The sequence below is a fragment of the Pecten maximus genome, unplaced genomic scaffold, assembly GCF_902652985.1.
Source record: "Pecten maximus unplaced genomic scaffold, xPecMax1.1, whole genome shotgun sequence".
NCBI lineage: Eukaryota > Metazoa > Mollusca > Bivalvia > Pectinida > Pectinidae > Pecten > Pecten maximus.
The window spans coordinates 54,777-75,462 of record NW_022979905.1 but is presented as its reverse complement, the minus strand read 5'-3'; the positions used below and the strand labels follow the sequence as shown (position 1 = coordinate 75,462).

General features: G+C 32.4%; 1 protein-coding gene across 3 annotated transcripts; it reads right to left on the bottom strand.

The window, feature by feature from the left end:
- Positions 1-3,117: 3,117 nt before the first annotated feature.
- On the bottom strand, positions 3,118-20,425 carry LOC117319296. Of its 3 annotated transcripts, XR_004530676.1 has the most exons (21): positions 20,178-20,425; positions 18,615-18,941; positions 17,889-18,170; positions 16,792-16,911; positions 16,439-16,454; positions 15,721-15,737; positions 15,161-15,400; positions 14,939-14,954; positions 13,296-13,312; positions 12,735-12,974; positions 12,516-12,531; positions 11,711-11,727; positions 11,148-11,387; positions 10,926-10,941; positions 10,121-10,137; positions 9,559-9,798; positions 9,337-9,352; positions 9,117-9,133; positions 8,652-8,845; positions 7,689-7,805; positions 3,118-3,973 (listed from the first exon to the last, which is right to left on the bottom strand). XR_004530676.1 is itself a non-coding variant. In XM_033874127.1 (20 exons), the coding sequence occupies exons 1-20, from the start codon at positions 20,362-20,364 to the stop codon at positions 7,752-7,754; spliced, it is 2,289 nt and encodes a 762-aa protein (XP_033730018.1). In that variant the 5' UTR covers positions 20,365-20,425; the 3' UTR covers positions 5,667-7,751. The 3 variants fall into 3 exon arrangements, 2 of the variants coding, with proteins under 2 accessions (XP_033730018.1, XP_033730020.1); XM_033874127.1 differs by lacking the exon at positions 3,118-3,973 and having other exon boundaries at positions 5,667-7,805; XM_033874129.1 differs by lacking the exon at positions 3,118-3,973 and having other exon boundaries at positions 5,667-7,805; positions 8,727-8,845.
- Positions 20,426-20,686: the final 261 nt, after the last annotated feature.

The following is a 20,686-nucleotide window of genomic DNA, read 5'->3' as shown; positions in this document are numbered from 1 at the left end:
GATGTATATAAAATTTCATCAAAATCCGTCAAAATCCATCATTTTGATCATTTACGGCTAAAATCAAGATTAGGAGGAGGTAATATATCGTATCAATCATATATAGGACTTTGATTTTCACATCACGCTAACTGCTGTACGTACATGTATTGCTCGGTGTTTTAATCCTGATTATACATGTAAATACACATTCATTTCGGAATGTACGAGCTATCTTCATATGGTATGTAATTTGAAAGATGCACTTTGTTACTCTTTGCCATCCCATGATGGCAGGGAAATGAGGCCGAATTTATAGTGCTATCTCACAGACCTATCATGCCAATGACACACTCAAGGACAGCTCGTCCGGTCATATCAAACTGATAGCGGGACAAAATACGAAATGTTAGGCCATGTAAAAGACGAAAAAGTAGAAACATGTCAAACAGATTTAACACAAATTCGCTATTTAACAGGGGCAATTTACAATTAGATTGTATTTTTATTATCTTTTCCGCAAAAGGCATTATTAAAAAAAAGATCTTGTAATCTTTCCCGCCAAGAACATTATGTCTTTTTGCTCGTTACTTTTCCCACTTGCTCGGTGTTATTTTCTTACATTTTCTTCACAAGGACTTAACTTCATTTATTTTATATGTATAAATATATTGTTGCATCGAACTGGTTGTACGATTTCTAAAATAAGGTGAAAATTTCTACATAATGATTATATTTGTTGAATTGTGTTGTGAGATAAGATAGTACATGTATATATTTATAGTTTACCGTACATTATAACTAGTTAATATTGTCACAGAATAGTGTTTCATCATTTACGTATTCATTTGGAATCGCCTAATATGTAATTTCAAATATGACTTAATATAGTGAAGACTGAAATTGAAATTAAGCTGTCAGCAATTCACAGATATAAGTGGACAGACTTTATTCCTTATAGTTTCTGTTCAAAGGGGATTATGTATGTTGTTCTACTCGTAGTTTCCATCTTTGTAACTGGATTGAGGGTTGCCTAGAGATAACATCAACGTATATCGGTAATTTGATAATCGTAAATTCAAACACACGTGTGTAATTATTTACATACAAGTGTGAAATCAGTATTGTATTATAACTAGTTGTTTACAAGTCTAAAGGCCATCCGAAAGGCAATATTATTTAAGGAATGTTAGGAACTTCATTGCCTAACGATTATGTGTATTGGTCTGAGCCGGACACGTGATCAATGTCAATACATATAGGTGACATTGCATGACTTTGGAAGATATCTGTCCAGCAAAGAATGTGTCGTGCTCACGCCGAATGGTCAAATAAGATAGATTAAATACTGGAAACAAATTATAAAGCTCAGGATTCCAAAGGTCAGATGTGCTATCATTATGTCATTATGTATACATGTATGAGTATTTAAACAGTTTCTGTAGTAACTTCTATATATATATTTAATAAAAAAGGATAAGATAATGTTTTTTTGTTAACCTCTATCTGCATTTTCCCTTACAGCATTTTAAATAACGAATGTCGTATCTCTCAGGGCAAACTGGACAGCAATCCGATGTGGTATAACAATTCATTTCTAGAATTGTCTCCTTCGATAAGAGTTGAATATTGTATCTTGGTTTGAATGGTGCTGATCGCCACCACCATCGATATGTTACAATGTAACAATCATATAGTGTTTTTCGGTGTTTAATATTTTGTTAATGTCATGATTTTGTTGTAGTAAATACACCATGGGTATTCAGAAACTGCTAATAAATGAATGATAATTAAGGGGATATACTCATGCAAGATAACATTAATGAAGACGGGAACAATAAACAGTTATAAAATATCAGTCTTTGGTTAATTTTCTGTTTATTTTTGTTTAACGTCCTACTAACAGCCAGGGTCATTTAAGGACGTGTCAGGTTTTGGAAGTGGAGGAAAGCCGATGACGAGGAGAAAACGCACCGGCCTACGGTCAGTCCCTGGTAGGTTTCGAACTCGCAACTCAGAGGTGGGGGGCTAGTGATGACGTGTTGGGAAACCATAACCACTCGGCCATCACTGCCCCATATATCAGCCGGTACTTCGATTGGTCATTATACTTTGTTCACAACTATATAACACAATGCTGCCACGCCTTTTGAAACAAAAATCGCGGATCTATCCGAGAGTTTGCCTAACAATAATGTTTTTAATGTATCAAAAGTATATGGTTTGTTGAATTGTAAATAATTATCATACATATTTATGATATACTCGTAGAAAGATTTTGGAAGGACCGCTTTGTCATCCGCGCGTGAGCATTCTTTAAAGGCATTGTGGTTACAAAAATACCTCCCAGTAACCAGCACCACATCGCCTTTATAACATATTTACCAGAGCCGTGTTTCCTAAAACAAGGACATGTTCACTGCCTGTTTAACATATATTTATCGACTATGTTAGAATATGAACATGACCCGATACTTCCCACGCATTTAGCGTACTATGGGCGGATGTGTATGTGTATTTCCGTTGCCGTTATTTTTCCTAAAATTCGGATGTTGTGCTACGTATGTCCTGTTTTTTAATAAAGGCATAACACACGAAAAAGGAAGGGATCACAGCAACCAAAATTCCTAGTAACGACAAATCTGCAGTTGACACAGAACGACATTAAACTATTCCCTATACCTGAAATAGTTGTGTCTGTCTTTTTATATGAATTCTGTGAGTTTAAAAAAAAGAGTTAAAAAGTGCATTATGTGAAATATACATATATACATGTAGTACCTTTCAGGAACCTCTTCCTGTGTTATACTACACAAACACATATGTTAATTCTATAAGCTGATCGTATCTAACGTACAGTATCGTAACACATGCACAGGAAGTTTCAAAAGGTCAAAACTATTTACTTTGAAGTAATACTTCCGCAATGACGACAATTTGTAAGTGATTTCGATGAGGGAATTTAACAAACACTTATACAACTAAGGAAACAGGATCGACAGTAAATAAACATGTCTGCTCTTCCACGGATTCATTATAATTTGTTACATTCGGATCAGCAGAGGCTTTTACAATCATATATACATATATATTTATATTTAGTAATAATGATAATAAAAAAAAACACAAACCAAAAAATCACAAGGGCATTATTTACTTTTAATTATATATATTTATATATAATTGAATTGCTGTACAATTAACCACCTTATCTAGATTTTCACATATTTTTCAGCCTATTTAATCTTTCACAGCAACCCCCAAGGAATCACCAGCTAAGCTCAATAGCATCAGTGACCTATTGGAACGAAACAGCTTAATAATTTAGATTAATTCTACTTTGTTCCAATGTATTAAACACTCAATTTGTATTGGAAGGTATTGGTATGTTAAATATCATAGCAAGCATTACTTTATACGGTAGAAGTAAGACATTGCATCCCAGAGCGGCAAGTTCATTTTGATTTTGCAAGGACACTCGCCATATAAATGTAGGTCAAATGCAGTAATGTCAAGATCTTTATATAGAGACCGAGGTAATGACAATGGTCCAATCAGCCATTCTTATCAAGTTCTCTAGTCTATTATTAAATGTTTCCGTCTATCACAAGGAGACTTCAAACGAACAAACCACAGTCTCCCAAAATATAAATACGCACTAACCATAAGCATGCATATCGCACACACGGTAGGCCATTTTGTTTTGTCTTCTGATTTAATTTGCTTTCTCCTTAACATCTGCCTTTTAGACATGTATCGCAGTTTATCGTAGTTACTATGCTTGCGTAACGCAAATTCCTTTTGTGAATGAGAGAGCTGGTGCGCCTGTTTGCTGTGTAATACTATCAGATGTAGTGTGCTGCTGGAGGCCTGAGTTAGTATGCCTTAGTCAGGAAACACTCGGCAACAGCTCCGTTCTTCCAAAATGAGGTATGCAGTATAAACCAGCCATGTAGCTCGCATACAATATCTTCAAACCGATGCAGATTGCACACTGAGAGCAAAGAAACGAATATGTAGCAATAGGTGCACAACAATAATGAGATACCTATATAAATGTACATAATTCTCGCCAAAGTTGCTTTGAAATGATGACGGGTTGTTTTTACGAAATAACATACACTTCCTTCCTAAGTGTAATACCACAGTGACAGGTCTATTATTAAGCTTTTCACGTGAATAATATTAATAAGAACGGATGGGAAAATTATGATGTGTGTAAATGTATTTATGTATATTTTTTGTCGCTGAAAAAAATATGCGATGTCCTAATAAGGATATTAGTGTTATAGTTTTATGACACGATTGTCAAACAAAATATATAATATCGACGTTTAACTGGACAAAATAACAATTAGTTATGAGATGGAAAGTTATTTACTTTAAGAACATGCTCAAAATTTAGTCATTTACGAAATAATGACAACCAGACTAGAATATGATAAAAGCTTTTAATGATGAAATTAAAAGATTACACGTGCCTAAAAGGATGATAATAAATATGGATTCTAACAATGATGTAGCTCAACATCTCTTGGTTGAAGTCGTTCCCGTTTCTGCTCTTTATTGTCATTTATGTATTCATGAAAATAATAAATGTGTTACTCTTCTAAGTCTCGGAAGTAATTACTGCATGGCTGACACAAAAACTGTGTGATATAGTTTTGCAAAGTGAAAAATTGTAACCGATACGCTATCACATGCTTCGAAGAATATGCAAGAGTGTCGAATATTACATTAGCAACAACGGACTAAAATTTTGGGTACAACAAATCAACATCGTTTCAATGTGAAGTAGTGATGGAGCTTTGAAATATGAGACATTTTTGGCGAAACTGATGCAAACCTGTTTTATTTACATCCCTAATGGTTGCATGCAATAAAGTAGTTATTGGAGAAGCCATGATTATGACATTGAAAAGATGCCGGAAATTTGGTAAATACAATGTAGGATATATTTTCGTTTATTTGTATAATGCGTTCCATTACGAACGATTTAATATGATAAACAAACTTCATATTATTATTTCTTCTAATGAAATTGTCACTTTATGTGATTATCACTGTATTTTGGTCGCTCTCGTTACCTTTAATTTTGAAGGTTATTAGTTTTGAAAATTGTATATTAAGACAATATAAATTGTCCAGCTCACTTCGTTATTAAAAGTCAATAATGAAGTGAGCTGGACGATTGAATGTTAATTGCAACATTAGTAATAAACTCTTTACTCTCATGAATGTTACATTCAATAAATGAATGCTTGGGCAACGTATGACATTTGCCAAAAGTCTGATAGATTCATGAAATAAGATTCGATAATAATGTGTTAATTTAATCTACTATGTTCCGGTCACTGTGTCGGTAAATATAAATTAATGTATTGGCTTGAATCGTGTTCTGGGATATTGGAAAACCATACACAGCCATCAAAACCCCATTAACTCTTACAAGTATATAAATATATGTTTTCTAATTAAAAGTGCCACATTAACCAATTTCCGATTATACAAGATAAAAAACATAACTCAAAAGGGAAAAACAAAATATATAAATATTTATATTATATATTTTGTTTGTCCTTTTTGAAAAAAAGGAATTTAAAGACCCAAATTTAACAGGTGATACTTGATGTCTTTGTGCTAAGTAAATATCAAATAATATTCTTTGGGGAGGGAGGGGGGGGGGGGGGGGGTTGTGTTGTTATTATGAAATAAAATAGCTTGGATACAGTGATATATTATAATATAAGTGTATAAGTTAAATAGAGTGACGAAATTATATAATTTGCTTGGATATAGTGATAAAGTTATAAAACATACTTGAACAAATTATGATATGATACAAAAAAGATTGTATATAATGATGCTATGATGATATCTTTAATAAAGAGATGTAATCATAAAATAATCTTTGATAAAGCGATGTAGTTATAAACTTGGGTTTGGTAAATTTATGTAATCATAAATCAAGCTTTGTCAACATGATGCAATTCTAATAACCTTGACTTTATATATGTTATTACAAATTAAGCATAAGTGATGTACGTATACGGTTAACTGGGATAAAATTGTCATGTAGAAATAATCTTGGATAAAATGACGTAACTATGAAGTTATCCTAGATAAAGCAACGCAACGATAAAAAGCTTGGACGAAGTGATATAGTTAAAAGGACAGTGAATGTACATCTATTTCAGAAAAAGGCCAAGCATAATTATATTAAAAACAAAAAATGCATACGAAAAATATCAGGTGAAACATCATCAATACTTATGTCACGTCACTGTTTCTGTTTGCACTACTTGCTTTTCTATGTGATCATATGATATTAAAATAAATTAATAACTATACAAAATTTTAACAAAATATACCTAACGGAAAATATATTGATAAAATCACGACAAAAGAAAATCAGCATAAATGCATCTGCATGTGTATCACGTGTGGATATATCATATTGGTATACACCAACAGTAATCACGCCATACTAACCCAGGAACTATTTATAAGTGGACGATGAATGGCATATGAATAGGTGATTGGTGACGGATAACCAGAAATGACAAATAATCACTTAATGATATATGACTATACCTACACCATGAAACATTCACGGGTTCTCGGTTACGGAAGAGGTGCAATGACATAATATAGTCGTGATGAATTATTAACAATTGCATATGATCATCAGAACTTAATGACGGATAACAATCAATGTCATGGTTATCGGTACGTAGTGAAGGATGGCAAGAAGTGACCCATAACTTCTATCGTTTTGTGACGAATGACAAGAAATGACCCATGATCTCTCCCGTTTAGTGTCGGATGATAAGAAGTGACCCATGATCTCTACCGTTTAGTGTCGGATGATAAGAAGTGACCCATGATTTCGTCCGTTTAGTGAAGGATGACAATAAATGGCCCATTATCTATTCCGTTTAGTGTCTGATGATAAGAAGTGACCAATGATCTCTACCGTTTAGTGACGGATGACAATAAATTACCAATGATCTCTACCGTTTAGTGACGGATGACAAGAAGTGACCAATGATCTCTACCGTTTAGTGACGGATGACAATACATTACCAATGATCTCTACCGTTCAGTGACGGATGACAAGAAGTGACCCATGATTTCTTCCGTTTAGTGACGGATGACAATAAATGGCCCATTATCTATTCCGTTTAGTGTCTGATGACAAGAAGTGACCAATGATCTCTACCGTTTGGTGACGGATGACAAGAAGTGACCCGTGATCTCTTCCGTTTAGTGACGGATGACAATAAATGACCCATGCTTTATTCCGTTTAGTGACGGATGACAAGAAGTGGCCCATGATTTCTACTACTAAGTGTCTGATGACAAGAAGTGACACATGGTCTCTGTCGTTTAGTGACGGATAACAAGTAAAGGTCGGTGGTTACGGCCACTTACTTACGTATGCTGAGGGATGATAAGTTGATAATTTTTTTTTTTCAATTCGGCTTTCAACTGCTTTTTCAATAGTGAACATAAGTGTAATACTGTTATATAGATATAGTTAAAATCGGCATTCTTGTTTTTATTTGCGGAAGGTGATAGATATTAAATATGCATTCACTTAAATTCCATTGTGTTGTTTGCTTCCAATATAAGGACTATCTAAATGATTCCGACTAAAATAGGTAGTTTGTGATTTCCATTAAAGAATTGCTATATAAAAAACCCGCCTTGTTTAAATCCATTTGGTTTGCACAAACTGCCAGTTCTTAGAGGCCCGTTCTTAGATGTCTTTATCCCTGTTCAGGTGAAGCGTCAGCAACTTTCGTTCCTTCCTCAAATCCTTCCTGTGGCAACGAATAGCAAACATGATATTTTTCTTCACATAAACTTCTTATATAAAATTGGTGCTAAACGACTATTTTATGAAATTACGTTAATGATGCATCAAATTGAACCCATTGTATAAATACAAAAAAAAGAGATCAGTGTTCTAAAACTAATCGCGTATATGACGAAGTAATATACAAAATATGCAGGAAAAATGGACATTATTTCTTCATGGTGCAATTAATGTTTTATTCACACAGAGGTAAAAAGTGGCAAAGACTTTCGAAGGTAGGTCATAGTGCAAAGTACGTAACTTTTATATTGTACAGAATTAAATGAACATAAGAAAGTTCAAAAACTGAAACGAAAAATTGCTTCCTGCTTAAAGGGATAAACCTGCTGTTATCGAATGAAACTGCCCAAGGTAAGCAAACAGTAACATTGTTGGAATACTCTCTACCTGGAAATGGTGATATATCCTCATCGACATAACATTATTTTTATGACAAAGTTTGACCTCCATAACCTATCAATAGTCTTACCAGAAGCGTTTCTTGAAGAAGACGTATATATGCTTAGTCTGTTTTGACAATACTGTATTTGCATGCATACATATTTGCAGATTGTTATATTTTTATTGTTAATTAAAAATTTTGAAAAAAAACTATTAATGAGAAGATTTCATAATTATTATAACCATTATCGGTACGATCTTCATGATACCAAAAAATGTAAAAGATATTTATTGTTATTTTTTCCTTTTATTTGTCATATTTTTTGTTCTTTTTTTTTTTAGATAACAACAGCATATGAATTTTAAAAAAAAAGTTAAAATGTTTATTCTTCTTCCCTAGCGTTTGTACCTCTGTATACGTTATCGATTTCTTCGTTGTGTTTGCCTCAGAATATTCATTTGTTTCTGTTATATCAGCTGTCACCTTGGTTTTCTTTACTTCAGCATACAAATATCCACTAGTCTGCTCCTGGATACCGAGACCTTGCTTTGGGGACCAGTTCGGACCAGCAGATTCATATACAATGTTATCTTTCATTCCATCTGAAAATGTTGCAAAATACCCATTTTATTACATTGTATTTTATTCTTGATCAAAAGATTTGTCCCGTCATATCTAATGTTTTTTTAATCAGAAATACATATATATATTTTTCTTTGCAAAATCGTCCACAATGTCAATTGCATCTTTTTAGATATTGATGCTGTAGTTAATGAATGTAATCATATTCATGGTATCTTCTGGTTATTTAAGAATAAATTTAAAATAAAAAGACAGAGAAATGCATTTTCAAAAAGTTCAACTTCAACTTACCATTGTCAACTGCAGTCCTAAAAGAAGTAAAAAAAACACACAAATACATACATATATGATATACAAATGACGCAAGATACAAAAATGCAACAACTTTGCTATCCCGTTTCATTCACTTGTAAGGTAATTGAATATTAATAAAAAAATTTTAGTACAAATATGTCATTATCTCAATTTTCAAGCGTGTAAATTATGTCTCTTTTCAATTGTATATACTCACCAGTCTTTTTCAGGTTCTGAAACAAATAAAAAAAAACATAACATGATAAAACAACAATATACAATTTTAACAACTCTTGACGAAATAACAAAATCATAATATTATAAACAGAATATATCTATAAAATAAAACATTACGTAAGACAAAACATTTACACATCTAAACGTATACAGCTAAACATCCACTCACTCAAACAACAACAAAAACTAAACAAAAATGCACCTTTTATGGTCTTTAACTCAACTGGGTCCTGAACCTCAGCATAAGCTGCTGAATCATCGACTGGTTTCTTTGGTGTATTGGTCTCAGCATATCCCTGGGTTTCTTTGATTTTAATTGTTAACTTAGGTTTCTTCACTACAGCATAACCAGCTCCACCAGGCTGCTCCTGCGTACTTGGGCCCGGTTGAGGGGACCAATTGGGACCAGCTGATTCATATAGAACATTATCTTTCATTCCATCTGAAAATGTTGAAAAAAAGATTACATATGAATTTTTTTTTTTTTTTTCAGTTTTACTGTTTAAAATCGCCAAGTCATGTGATCAATTATAACTTAATGCATATACTATAAATCCAGATTAGTATCTATAACAGCATGCTGAACTCTGTATGTGTTATGGTTGGTATGGTACGTTATTTGAACGTGTACGGATACAGTATAGAACGAACGTCAGAGTAATGTCAGGCTGTTAAACAAAACCTAAATGTTTTTCTCCAGCAGTGTTACTGCATATTATGTTAAGAAAAAAAGTGTAGTTCAAAAAAGGTCAACATTAACTCACCATCGTCATCTCCAGACCTGAATGAAATGAAGCAAACAGTTAAAAATAATTCGAGGTACCATACAATATGTATCATATAATATAAGATTATATAAGTGTTTACAGGGGATATATTATTTTAAACACATATGATATTACAGTATACAAGGATTAGAAAAGTGTATACAGGGCTCATATAATTATATGGGGATTATATTAGAGTATAGATGAATTAAAGAAGAACATAAAATGAGTAAAAACAGTAGATAGATGAAGGCCTCATTCCATAGATAATATAGATAAAAAACAATCATGACATGAGCGAAGAAAGTGATTGCTTTAATATAAAGAGGCATGAAAAATGTATATAAAGGGATAGATAGAGGGATAACATTATTACATAGATATTGAATAAGCTTAAACAGTGGTTACAAAATTATATAGAGGGAAGTTTTAATTATGGAGTTATAGTATGCGAACGTGCGGAATGACTAAAGTCATATTATTACGGCATAGACATAAATAGGGATGATGCAATTGAATAACAGTGTAAAAAAGGTGGGTTGTTATAAGTGTTTAGGGGACTACATAAGTGTATAAAGGGACGGCAAGTGCAATAATGAATGATTATTGAAGGACGACATATCTGTACAAATGGATGCCATTAATGTATAGTACAGTCACACTAGTGTATAGTAAGTATGTTTTTTGAATCATAGTAAATAATGTATGTACTTACTTATCCTCTCTGGGTTCTGAGACCAATCGATTTTAAAACAATTTTCAAGCGTGTAAATTATGTCTCTTTTCAATTGTATATACTCACCAGTCTTTTTCAGGTTCTGAAACAAATAAAAAAAAACATAACATGATAAAACAACAATATACAATTTTAACAACTCTTGACGAAATAACAAAATCATAATATTATAAACAGAATATATCTATAAAATAAAACATTACGTAAGACAAAACATTTACACATCTAAACGTATACAGCTAAACATCCACTCACTCAAACAACAACAAAAACTAAACAAAAATGCACCTTTTATGGTCTTTAACTCAACTGGGTCCTGAACCTCAGCATAAGCTGCTGAATCATCGACTGGTTTCTTTGGTGTATTGGTCTCAGCATATCCCTGGGTTTCTTTGATTTTAATTGTTAACTTAGGTTTCTTCACTACAGCATAACCAGCTCCACCAGGCTGCTCCTGCGTACTTGGGCCCGGTTGAGGGGACCAATTGGGACCAGCTGATTCATATAGAACATTATCTTTCATTCCATCTGAAAATGTTGAAAAAAAGATTACATATGAATTTTTTTTTTTTTTTTTCAGTTTTACTGTTTAAAATCGCCAAGTCATGTGATCAATTATAACTTAATGCATATACTATAAATCCAGATTAGTATCTATAACAGCATGCTGAACTCTGTATGTGTTATGGTTGGTATGGTACGTTATTTGAACGTGTACGGATACAGTATAGAACGAACGTCAGAGTAATGTCAGGCTGTTAAACAAAACCTAAATGTTTTTCTCCAGCAGTGTTACTGCATATTATGTTAAGAAAAAAAGTGTAGTTCAAAAAAGGTCAACATTAACTCACCATCGTCATCTCCAGACCTGAATGAAATGAAGCAAACAGTTAAAAATAATTCGAGGTACCATACAATATATATCATATAATATAAGATTATATAAGTGTTTACAGGGGATATATTATTTTAAACACATATGATATTACAGTATACAAGGATTAGAAAAGTGTATACAGGGCTCATATAATTATATGGGGATTATATTAGAGTATAGATGAATTAAAGAAGAACATAAAATGAGTAAAAACAGTAGATAGATGAAGGCCTCATTCCATAGATAATATAGATAAAAAACAATCATGACATGAGCGAAGAAAGTGATTGCTTTAATATAAAGAGGCATGAACAATGTATATAAAGGGATAGATAGAGGAATAACATTATTACATAGATATTGAATAAGCTTAAACAGTGGTTACAAAATTATATAGAGGGAAGTTTTAATTATGGAGTTATAGTATGCGAACGTGCGGAATGACTAAAGTCATATTATTACGGCATAGACATAAATAGGGATGATGCAATTGAATAACAGTGTAAAAAAGGTGGGTTGTTATAAGTGTTTAGGGGACTACATAAGTGTATAAAGGGACGGCAAGTGCAATAATGAATGATTATTGAAGGACGACATATCTGTACAAATGGATGCCATTAATGTATAGTACAGTCACACTAGTGTATAGTAAGTATGTTTTTTGAATCATAGTAAATAATGTATGTACTTACTTATCCTCTCTGGGTTCTGAGACCAATCGATTTTAAAACAATTTTCAAGCGTGTAAATTATGTCTCTTTTCAATTGTATATACTCACCAGTCTTTTTCAGGTTCTGAAACAAATAAAAAAAAACATAACATGATAAAACAACAATATACAATTTTAACACTCTGACGAAATAACAAAATCATAATATTATAAACAGAATATATCTATAAAATAAAACATTACGTAAGACAAAACATTTACACATCTAAACGTATACAGCTAACATCCACTCACTCAAACAACAACAAAAACTAAACAAAAATGCACCTTTTATGGTCTTTAACTCAACTGGGTCCTGAACCTCAGCATAAGCTGCTGAATCATCGACTGGTTTCTTTGGTGTATTGGTCTCAGCATATCCCTGGGTTTCTTTGATTTTAATTATTAACTTAGGTTTCTTCACTACAGCATAACCAGCTCCACCAGGCTGCTCCTGCGTACTTGGGCCCGGTTGAGGGGACCAATTGGGACCAGCTGATTCATATAGAACATTATCTTTCATTCCATCTGAAAATGTTGAAAAAAAGATTACATATGAATTTTTTTTTTTTTTTCAGTTTTACTGTTTAAAATCGCCAAGTCATGTGATCAATTATAACTTAATGCATATACTATAAATCCAGATTAGTATCTATAACAGCATGCTGAACTCTGTATGTGTTATGGTTGGTATGGTACGTTATTTGAACGTGTACGGATACAGTATAGAACGAACGTCAGAGTAATGTCAGGCTGTTAAACAAAACCTAAATGTTTTTCTCCAGCAGTGTTACTGCATATTATGTTAAGAAAAAAAGTGTAGTTCAAAAAAGGTCAACATTAACTCACCATCGTCATCTCCAGACCTGAATGAAATGAAGCAAACAGTTAAAAAATTCGAGGGACCATACAATATATATCTTGCAAACGAGTTAGCCTGTTCTTATCCTTTCAGGTGAACGTCAGAACTTTCGTTCCTTCCTCAATCCTCCTGTGGCAACGAATAGCAAACATGATATTTTCTTCACATAAACTTCTTATATAAAATTGGTGCTAAACGACTATTTTATGAAATTACGTTAATGATGCATCAAATTGAACCCATTGTATGAATAAAAAAAAAAAGAGATCAGTGTTCTAAAAATAATCGCGTATATGACGAAGTAATATACAAAATATGAAGGAAAAATGGACATTATTTCTTCATGGTGCAATTAATGTTTTATTCACACAGAGTTAAAAAGTGACAGACTTTCGAAGGTAGGTCATAGAGCAAAGTACGTAACTTTTATATTGTACAGAATTAAATGAACATAAGAAAGTTCAAAAACTGAAACGAAAAATTGCTTCCTGCTTAAAGGGATAAACCTACTGTTATCGAATGAAACTGCCCAAGGTAAGCAAACAGTAACATTGTTGGAATACTCTCTACCTGGAATTTTTTATGACAAAGTTTGACCTCCATAACCTATCAATAGTCTTACCAGAAGCGTTTCTTGAAGAAGACGTATATATGCTTAGTCTGTTTTGACAATACTGTATTTGCATGCATAAATATTTGCAGATTGTTATATTTTTATTGTTAATTAGAAATTTTGAAAAAAAACTATTAATGAGAAGATTTCATAATTATTATAACCATTATCGGTACGATCTTCATGATACCAAAAAATGTAAAAGATATTTATTGTTATTTTTTCCTTTTATTTGTCATATTTTTTGTTCTTTTTTTTTTTAGATTACAACAGCATATGAATTTAAAAAAACAAAGTTAAAATGTTTATTCTTCTTCCCTAGCGTTTGTACCTCTGTATACGTTATCGATGTCTTCGTTGTGTTTGCCTCAGAATATTCATTTGTTTCTGTTATATCAGCTGTCACCTTGGTTTTCTTTACTTCAGCATACAAATATCCACTAGTCTGCTCCTGGATACCGAGACCTTGCTTTGGGGACCAGTTCGGACCAGCAGATTCATATACAATGCTATCTTTCATTCCATCTGAAAATGTTGCAAAATACCCATTTTATTACATTGTATTTTATTCTTGATCAAAAGATTTGTCCCGTCATATCTAATGTTTTTTAATCAGAAATACATATATATTTTTTTTCTTTGCAAAATCGTCCACAATGTCAATTGCATCTTTTTAGATATTGATGCTGTAGTTAATGAATGTAATCATATTCATGGTATCTTCTGGTTATTTAAGAATAAATTTAAAATAAAAAGACAGAGAAATGCATTTTCAAAAAGTTCAACTTCAACTTACCATTGTCAACTGCAGTCCTAAAAGAAGTAAAAAAAACACACAAATACATACATATATGATATACAAATGACGCAAGATACAAAAATGCAACAACTTTGCTATCCCGTTTCATTCACTTGTAAGGTAATTGAATATTAATAAAAAAAAATTTAGTACAAATATGTCATTATCTCAATTTTCAAGCGTGTAAATTATGTCTCTTTTCAATTGTATATACTCACCAGTCTTTTTCAGGTTCTGAAACAAATAAAAAAAAACATAACATGATAAAACAACAATATACAATTTTAACAACTCTTGACGAAATAACAAAATCATAATATTATAAACAGAATATATCTATAAAATAAAACATTACGTAAGACAAAACATTTACACATCTAAACGTATACAGCTAAACATCCACTCACTCAAACAACAACAAAAACTAAACAAAAATGCACCTTGTATGGTCTTTAACTCAACTGGGTCCTGAACCTCAGCATAAGCTGCTGAATCATCGACTGGTTTCTTTGGTGTATTGGTCTCAGCATATCCCTGGGTTTCTTTGATTTTAATTGTTAACTTAGGTTTCTTCACTACAGCATAAACAGCTCCACCAGGCTGCTCCTGGGTACTTGGGCCCGGTTGAGGGGACCAATTGGGACCAGCTGATTCATATAGAACATTATCTTTCATTCCATCTGAAATGTTGAAAAAAAGATTACATATGAATTTTTTTTTTTTTTTCAGTTTTACTGTTTAAAATCGTCAAGTCATGTGATCAATTATAACTTAATGCATATGCTATAAATCTAGATTAGTATCTATAACAGCATGCTGAACTCTGTATGTGTTATGGTTGGTATGGTACGTTATTTGAACGTGTACGGATACAGTATAGAACGAACGTCAGAGTAATGTCAGGCTGTTAAACAAAACCTAAATGTTTTTCTCCAGCAGTGTTACTGCATATTATGTTAAGAAAAAAAGTGTAGTTCAAAAAAGGTCAACATTAACTCACCATCGTCATCTCCAGACCTGAATGAAATGAAGCAAACAGTTAAAAATAATTCGAGGTACCATACAATATGTATCATATAATATAAGATTATATAAGTGTTTACAGGGGATATATTATTTTAAACACATATGATATTACAGTATACAAGGATTAGAAAAGTGTATACAGGGCTCATATAATTATATGGGGATTATATTAGAGTATAGATGAATTAAAGAAGAACATAAAATGAGTAAAAACAGTAGATAGATGAAGGCCTCATTCCATAGATAATATAGATAAAAAACAATCATGACATGAGCGAAGAAAGTGATTGCTTTAATATAAAGAGGCATGAAAAATGTATATAAAGGGATAGATAGAGGGATAACATTATTACATAGATATTGAATAAGCTTAAACAGTGGTTACAAAACTATATAGAGGGAAGTTTTAATTATGGAGTTATAGTATGCGAACGTGCGGAATGACTAAAGTCATATTATTACGGCATAGACATAAATAGGGATGATGCAATTGAATAACAGTGTAAAAAAGGTGGGTTGTTATAAGTGTTTAGGGGACTACATAAGTGTATAAAGGGACGGCAAGTGCAATAATGAATGATTATTGAAGGACGACATATCTGTACAAATGGATGCCATTAATGTATAGTACAGTCACACTAGTGTATAGTAAGTATGTTTTTTGAATCATAGTAAATAATGTATGTACTTACTTATCCTCTCTGGGTTCTGAGACCAATCGATTTTAAAACGTAATCATATTAAAATATCAATACGAAATAACAGTTCCAATACCCTTTTCAAAGTCATATGTTTCACTGCAATTTAACTTTAAGAAAGAAACATTCACTACAAAAACAAACAAAACAAAAAACAAAAAACAAAACAAATAAAAAAAATCTGTGGATTTTCAAATACCTCTAACATGCGGGAAACCTGGTTTAAACAAATAAAACACGCAAACCTCTTTGCACAATGTCTCATATATTATAAATGCTTGTTCCAATATATTTTATTATTTTTTTTATTGAAAAATATTTAAGTGTTTTAACCGCTGTATACTTACTTTGTCGACGACGTCTACTTCGACTGACAAGGACTACAACTACAACAATCATAATTAAGATAACCGCAGCAGCTGAACCCGCAGTCAAACCAATTATAGCAGTTCCCATTACTACATTTCCTGCAATGCACATAACAATGATTAATATATTGCACAGTTAGATAAATAGCATATCAATTCTTGATCACGGTTATTGAGTATACCTCGGAAATCAATATCTGACGATTTTTTAACCATCAATTATCAATAAATAATCATAATTATACAAACACATCAATATATAGATATATCGCCTATGTATTACGGGATATTTACAAGGCGGTGTTGTGTGATACTTTATACCCGTGAATTAGTTCCGATCCGGAAAACAGTGACATATTAGTCACGCCAGATTAAACACGTATTTGTGATACATTAAATAATGGGTGCCTAAATATAAGAAGAATATAATGATTACTTTAACCCTACAATACATCGCAGTATCATATATGCATACAAAAGATCATTAATATTATAACCCTATGCTACATCAAAACATCATATATTTAATAGCAAAAGTATAATCATTATTATAAACCCAACAGTACATTACATGTACTATAAATTACAGTGTATCATATAATTCAATATATCAAGTAGATTACGTTATCCTCCAAATTATAATACATATCACATACCACAAATCAAATTTATGATAGTGAATGAAACATATCATACATAATAAATCTTTAAAACATTTGTTAGATCAGTTATCACCAAAACAGTTGATACATTGTATTTTATTTGGACAATATAACACTGCAAGAACACTTTTGCAACGTGTCAAATAAGGCTAATCGGTATTTAATAAACTACCGCCCCTTCGTCTTCCGTCAACATCAATTGATGGAATTAACATTGCCAGTCATACAATTAAGTACAGATTCGTAAACACTACCTTTATGTGATCAGAATCAAAATCTCAATGTTGTTATTTATATGCGTGTCCTTTGAACAGCTTTTCTTTTCAGTAGTTGTATACACATGTTATTTATTGGATGAAATTCTACAAACTCTATAACAAACTCTCAAAAGCTTACCTGATTTATAATTTTTACCTGATTTTGTCGTAAATGAGCCGGTGATTGTTTCACTAGTTCCCCTGTAGTTACTGGAATAAAGAATGACGTCATACTTTGTTGATTTGGCAAGATCTTTGACTGTATATGCAGAAACAGTATCGTTGAGGGTGACATTTGTCTCCAATCTTCTGGTAGAATCTCGGTGAATTAATGTGATTTTTTGAGCGTGTCCGTTGTCCTCTCCCGGAATCCATGATACATTGGCGCTGTATTCCGTGATTTGACCAATCATCAGACTTGTTGGTGGGTCCGGCTTGTCTGGAATACAACAGGAAACGGTTTTCTTTTGTTCAAATATCCAAAAATCCGTATCGGCTTCACATGCCGTTTTGTGTAACAAATTAGATCCTGTTGCATTTTGTTACTACTTAGAAAAAAACAACATCACTCAGCCCTTTCCCTTTCTATGACTGATCTGTGCTTTTGAACGCCTAGAGTATGATATGTCGAAATACATGATAACAGCGTGATGGAAGGTAAAATAACCATGTTGTGTTTTCAATTTTTGTTTCATTTTCAATGCTTAGAATTGAAAATATTGATTGATTCATTCAAATGTATATGGGGAAATACACATTATTGACACGAACATATGTAACAACGAATGTTTTGAGTTAATATGAGATATCATTGATGTATAGTTTTACATTTGAAAACGGATTAATAAAACTTGATTTCAACATCTGTACTCATGAACCTAACCTGATATACTTATTTTGAAGTTGAAAGTGTATTCAAATGAATTCCTGATATACAGCTGGTAATGTCCTTGGTGTTCTGCCTCAAACTTGTTGAAGTGTATCTGCGCCATGTAGCCGTCAACGATTACGTCCTTGTTATAGAATGACACTGACACTGGGACGGGGGACACGGAGACGGTGGGGTCACTCTGGGGAGGCAAAGAGGAGTCTGTCCGAAGGATGGATGTGTTGACTGGCTCAGGGAAACTGATGAAGGTTACATTGATGTCCAGAGAGACGTCCTTTTCTGTGACATATTTCTCCCGTCCATTGATCACTCGAGAACTACCTATCAAAAGTTAAAAAAAAATATCTGATATAAGTATTTATTGGTTCAATATAATGTGGAAATTCACAACAAAATGATAAGAATAAGTCCTTTGTATTGTCGTCCAAAAATACGAAACTTTATACATACAAAAAAATATATGTGTGCTATATCAAAGACATTTTAACTTCTTCATGGCGCTAAAAACTTCTTAGAAATAACTGTTGTGGTTTCTAATACTACACATGCATTGTACATATCGATTTTCTCTGGTATGTTGAGGGATCTTTACAGATAGTTTTGACAACAATTATCTGGTGTATAAGCTACGCAGATGTGTATTATAAATAACTTCTAAATATTGTAACAAAATACAATATTTTGAAATTACAATTCGGTTTGTTCTACACTAATCTGCTTGGGTCTGTGTAGATATATTTAATATATTCCTAGTAAAGCAGAGAGTTTAGGTGACCACAGGTGTTAAACATGTAAGAAATGACAAGGGAAGAAGATTTTTGTCAACAAAAATTAAGATTTTTTGTGATATTTTAGTGATATTTCGCATATGTTGCAAGCATTTTGGGATAAATTGCTTCAGGTGTAAGATAGGATAAAATTCTGTTCGCTAATACATCAAAACTGATAGGGTGTATTCCTTAAATAAACAGGAATGACGAGTGTTATAGTTTTATGAAATTTTGTCATGTTAGTGTTACAAGGATCTAATTATAATTTTCAAAACTACGATCAAACTTAAAAATGTCTTTCTACTCGTCAGTTTGGAGGAAATAGCCATAGGCTTTATGAATGAAGACCGCCTTTACTTAGCGGACCACGGTACCCAAAAGATATGGCTCACTAAACTATATATTATATGCAAAGTATTCGATTAATACACAAAGTGTTTACGCTGCCAACTTTCTGACGGGGTTGAAATTTACTTATTATTTAATTTAGTCAATGTTATAATGCTTGGCTAATAAAACGGGGAAACGCAGGAAAGTTTGAAAAACGAATCCGCTTGATCTATAAAAGTATCATGAGTTAGATATGCTATGTTTGTTTACATGGTAAACGTTACGAAACACAATTTAAATTTTTTCACGTTTTATATAAAAGCATGTGATCAAATGATAGCTGGAGTTGAATATTCAGTTCATGACAATAGTAAGTATCTTTCAAATTAGATTATTATCATATGTTATAATGGATATGTATTTGATATTTATTCAAATGTGTTTATGAATGAATCACCTGTCACAGACATGAACCCATGTCCTCTTTGTGCAATCTGACCATTTCTTCCCGGGATCCCATTCTCCACCTCACATATATACGTCCCCATGTCTTGGTAGCTTACTTTTGGAATGACCAGTGTACTCCCTGACACTAAATTCATCAGGTCACCAAATTTGTCTCTGATGACAGTTGATCCAACCATGTGTATCCATTTGTACGTGTATAGTGTAGGTACGCCATTAGCTGTGCAGTTCAGACGAAAATGGGTCGTATTTTCAGTAGTATTTGTTATGGAAACTTCGACGTCAGGTCCATCTAAAAAGATAAAACTAAAGTGTATTTTTCTTTTTATCTCCATTATCACCAATATCAATATTATTGTTACCCCGAACAATAGCTAACATATTATCGTATATTGTTTTTTTCTAACCTCTCATGATTTTCAAATTAATAATTGATGCTGGATATTATAATAAAGAAGCTCTTGAATAAACAGTCATCTTTACTAACAGGAATTGGCTTTA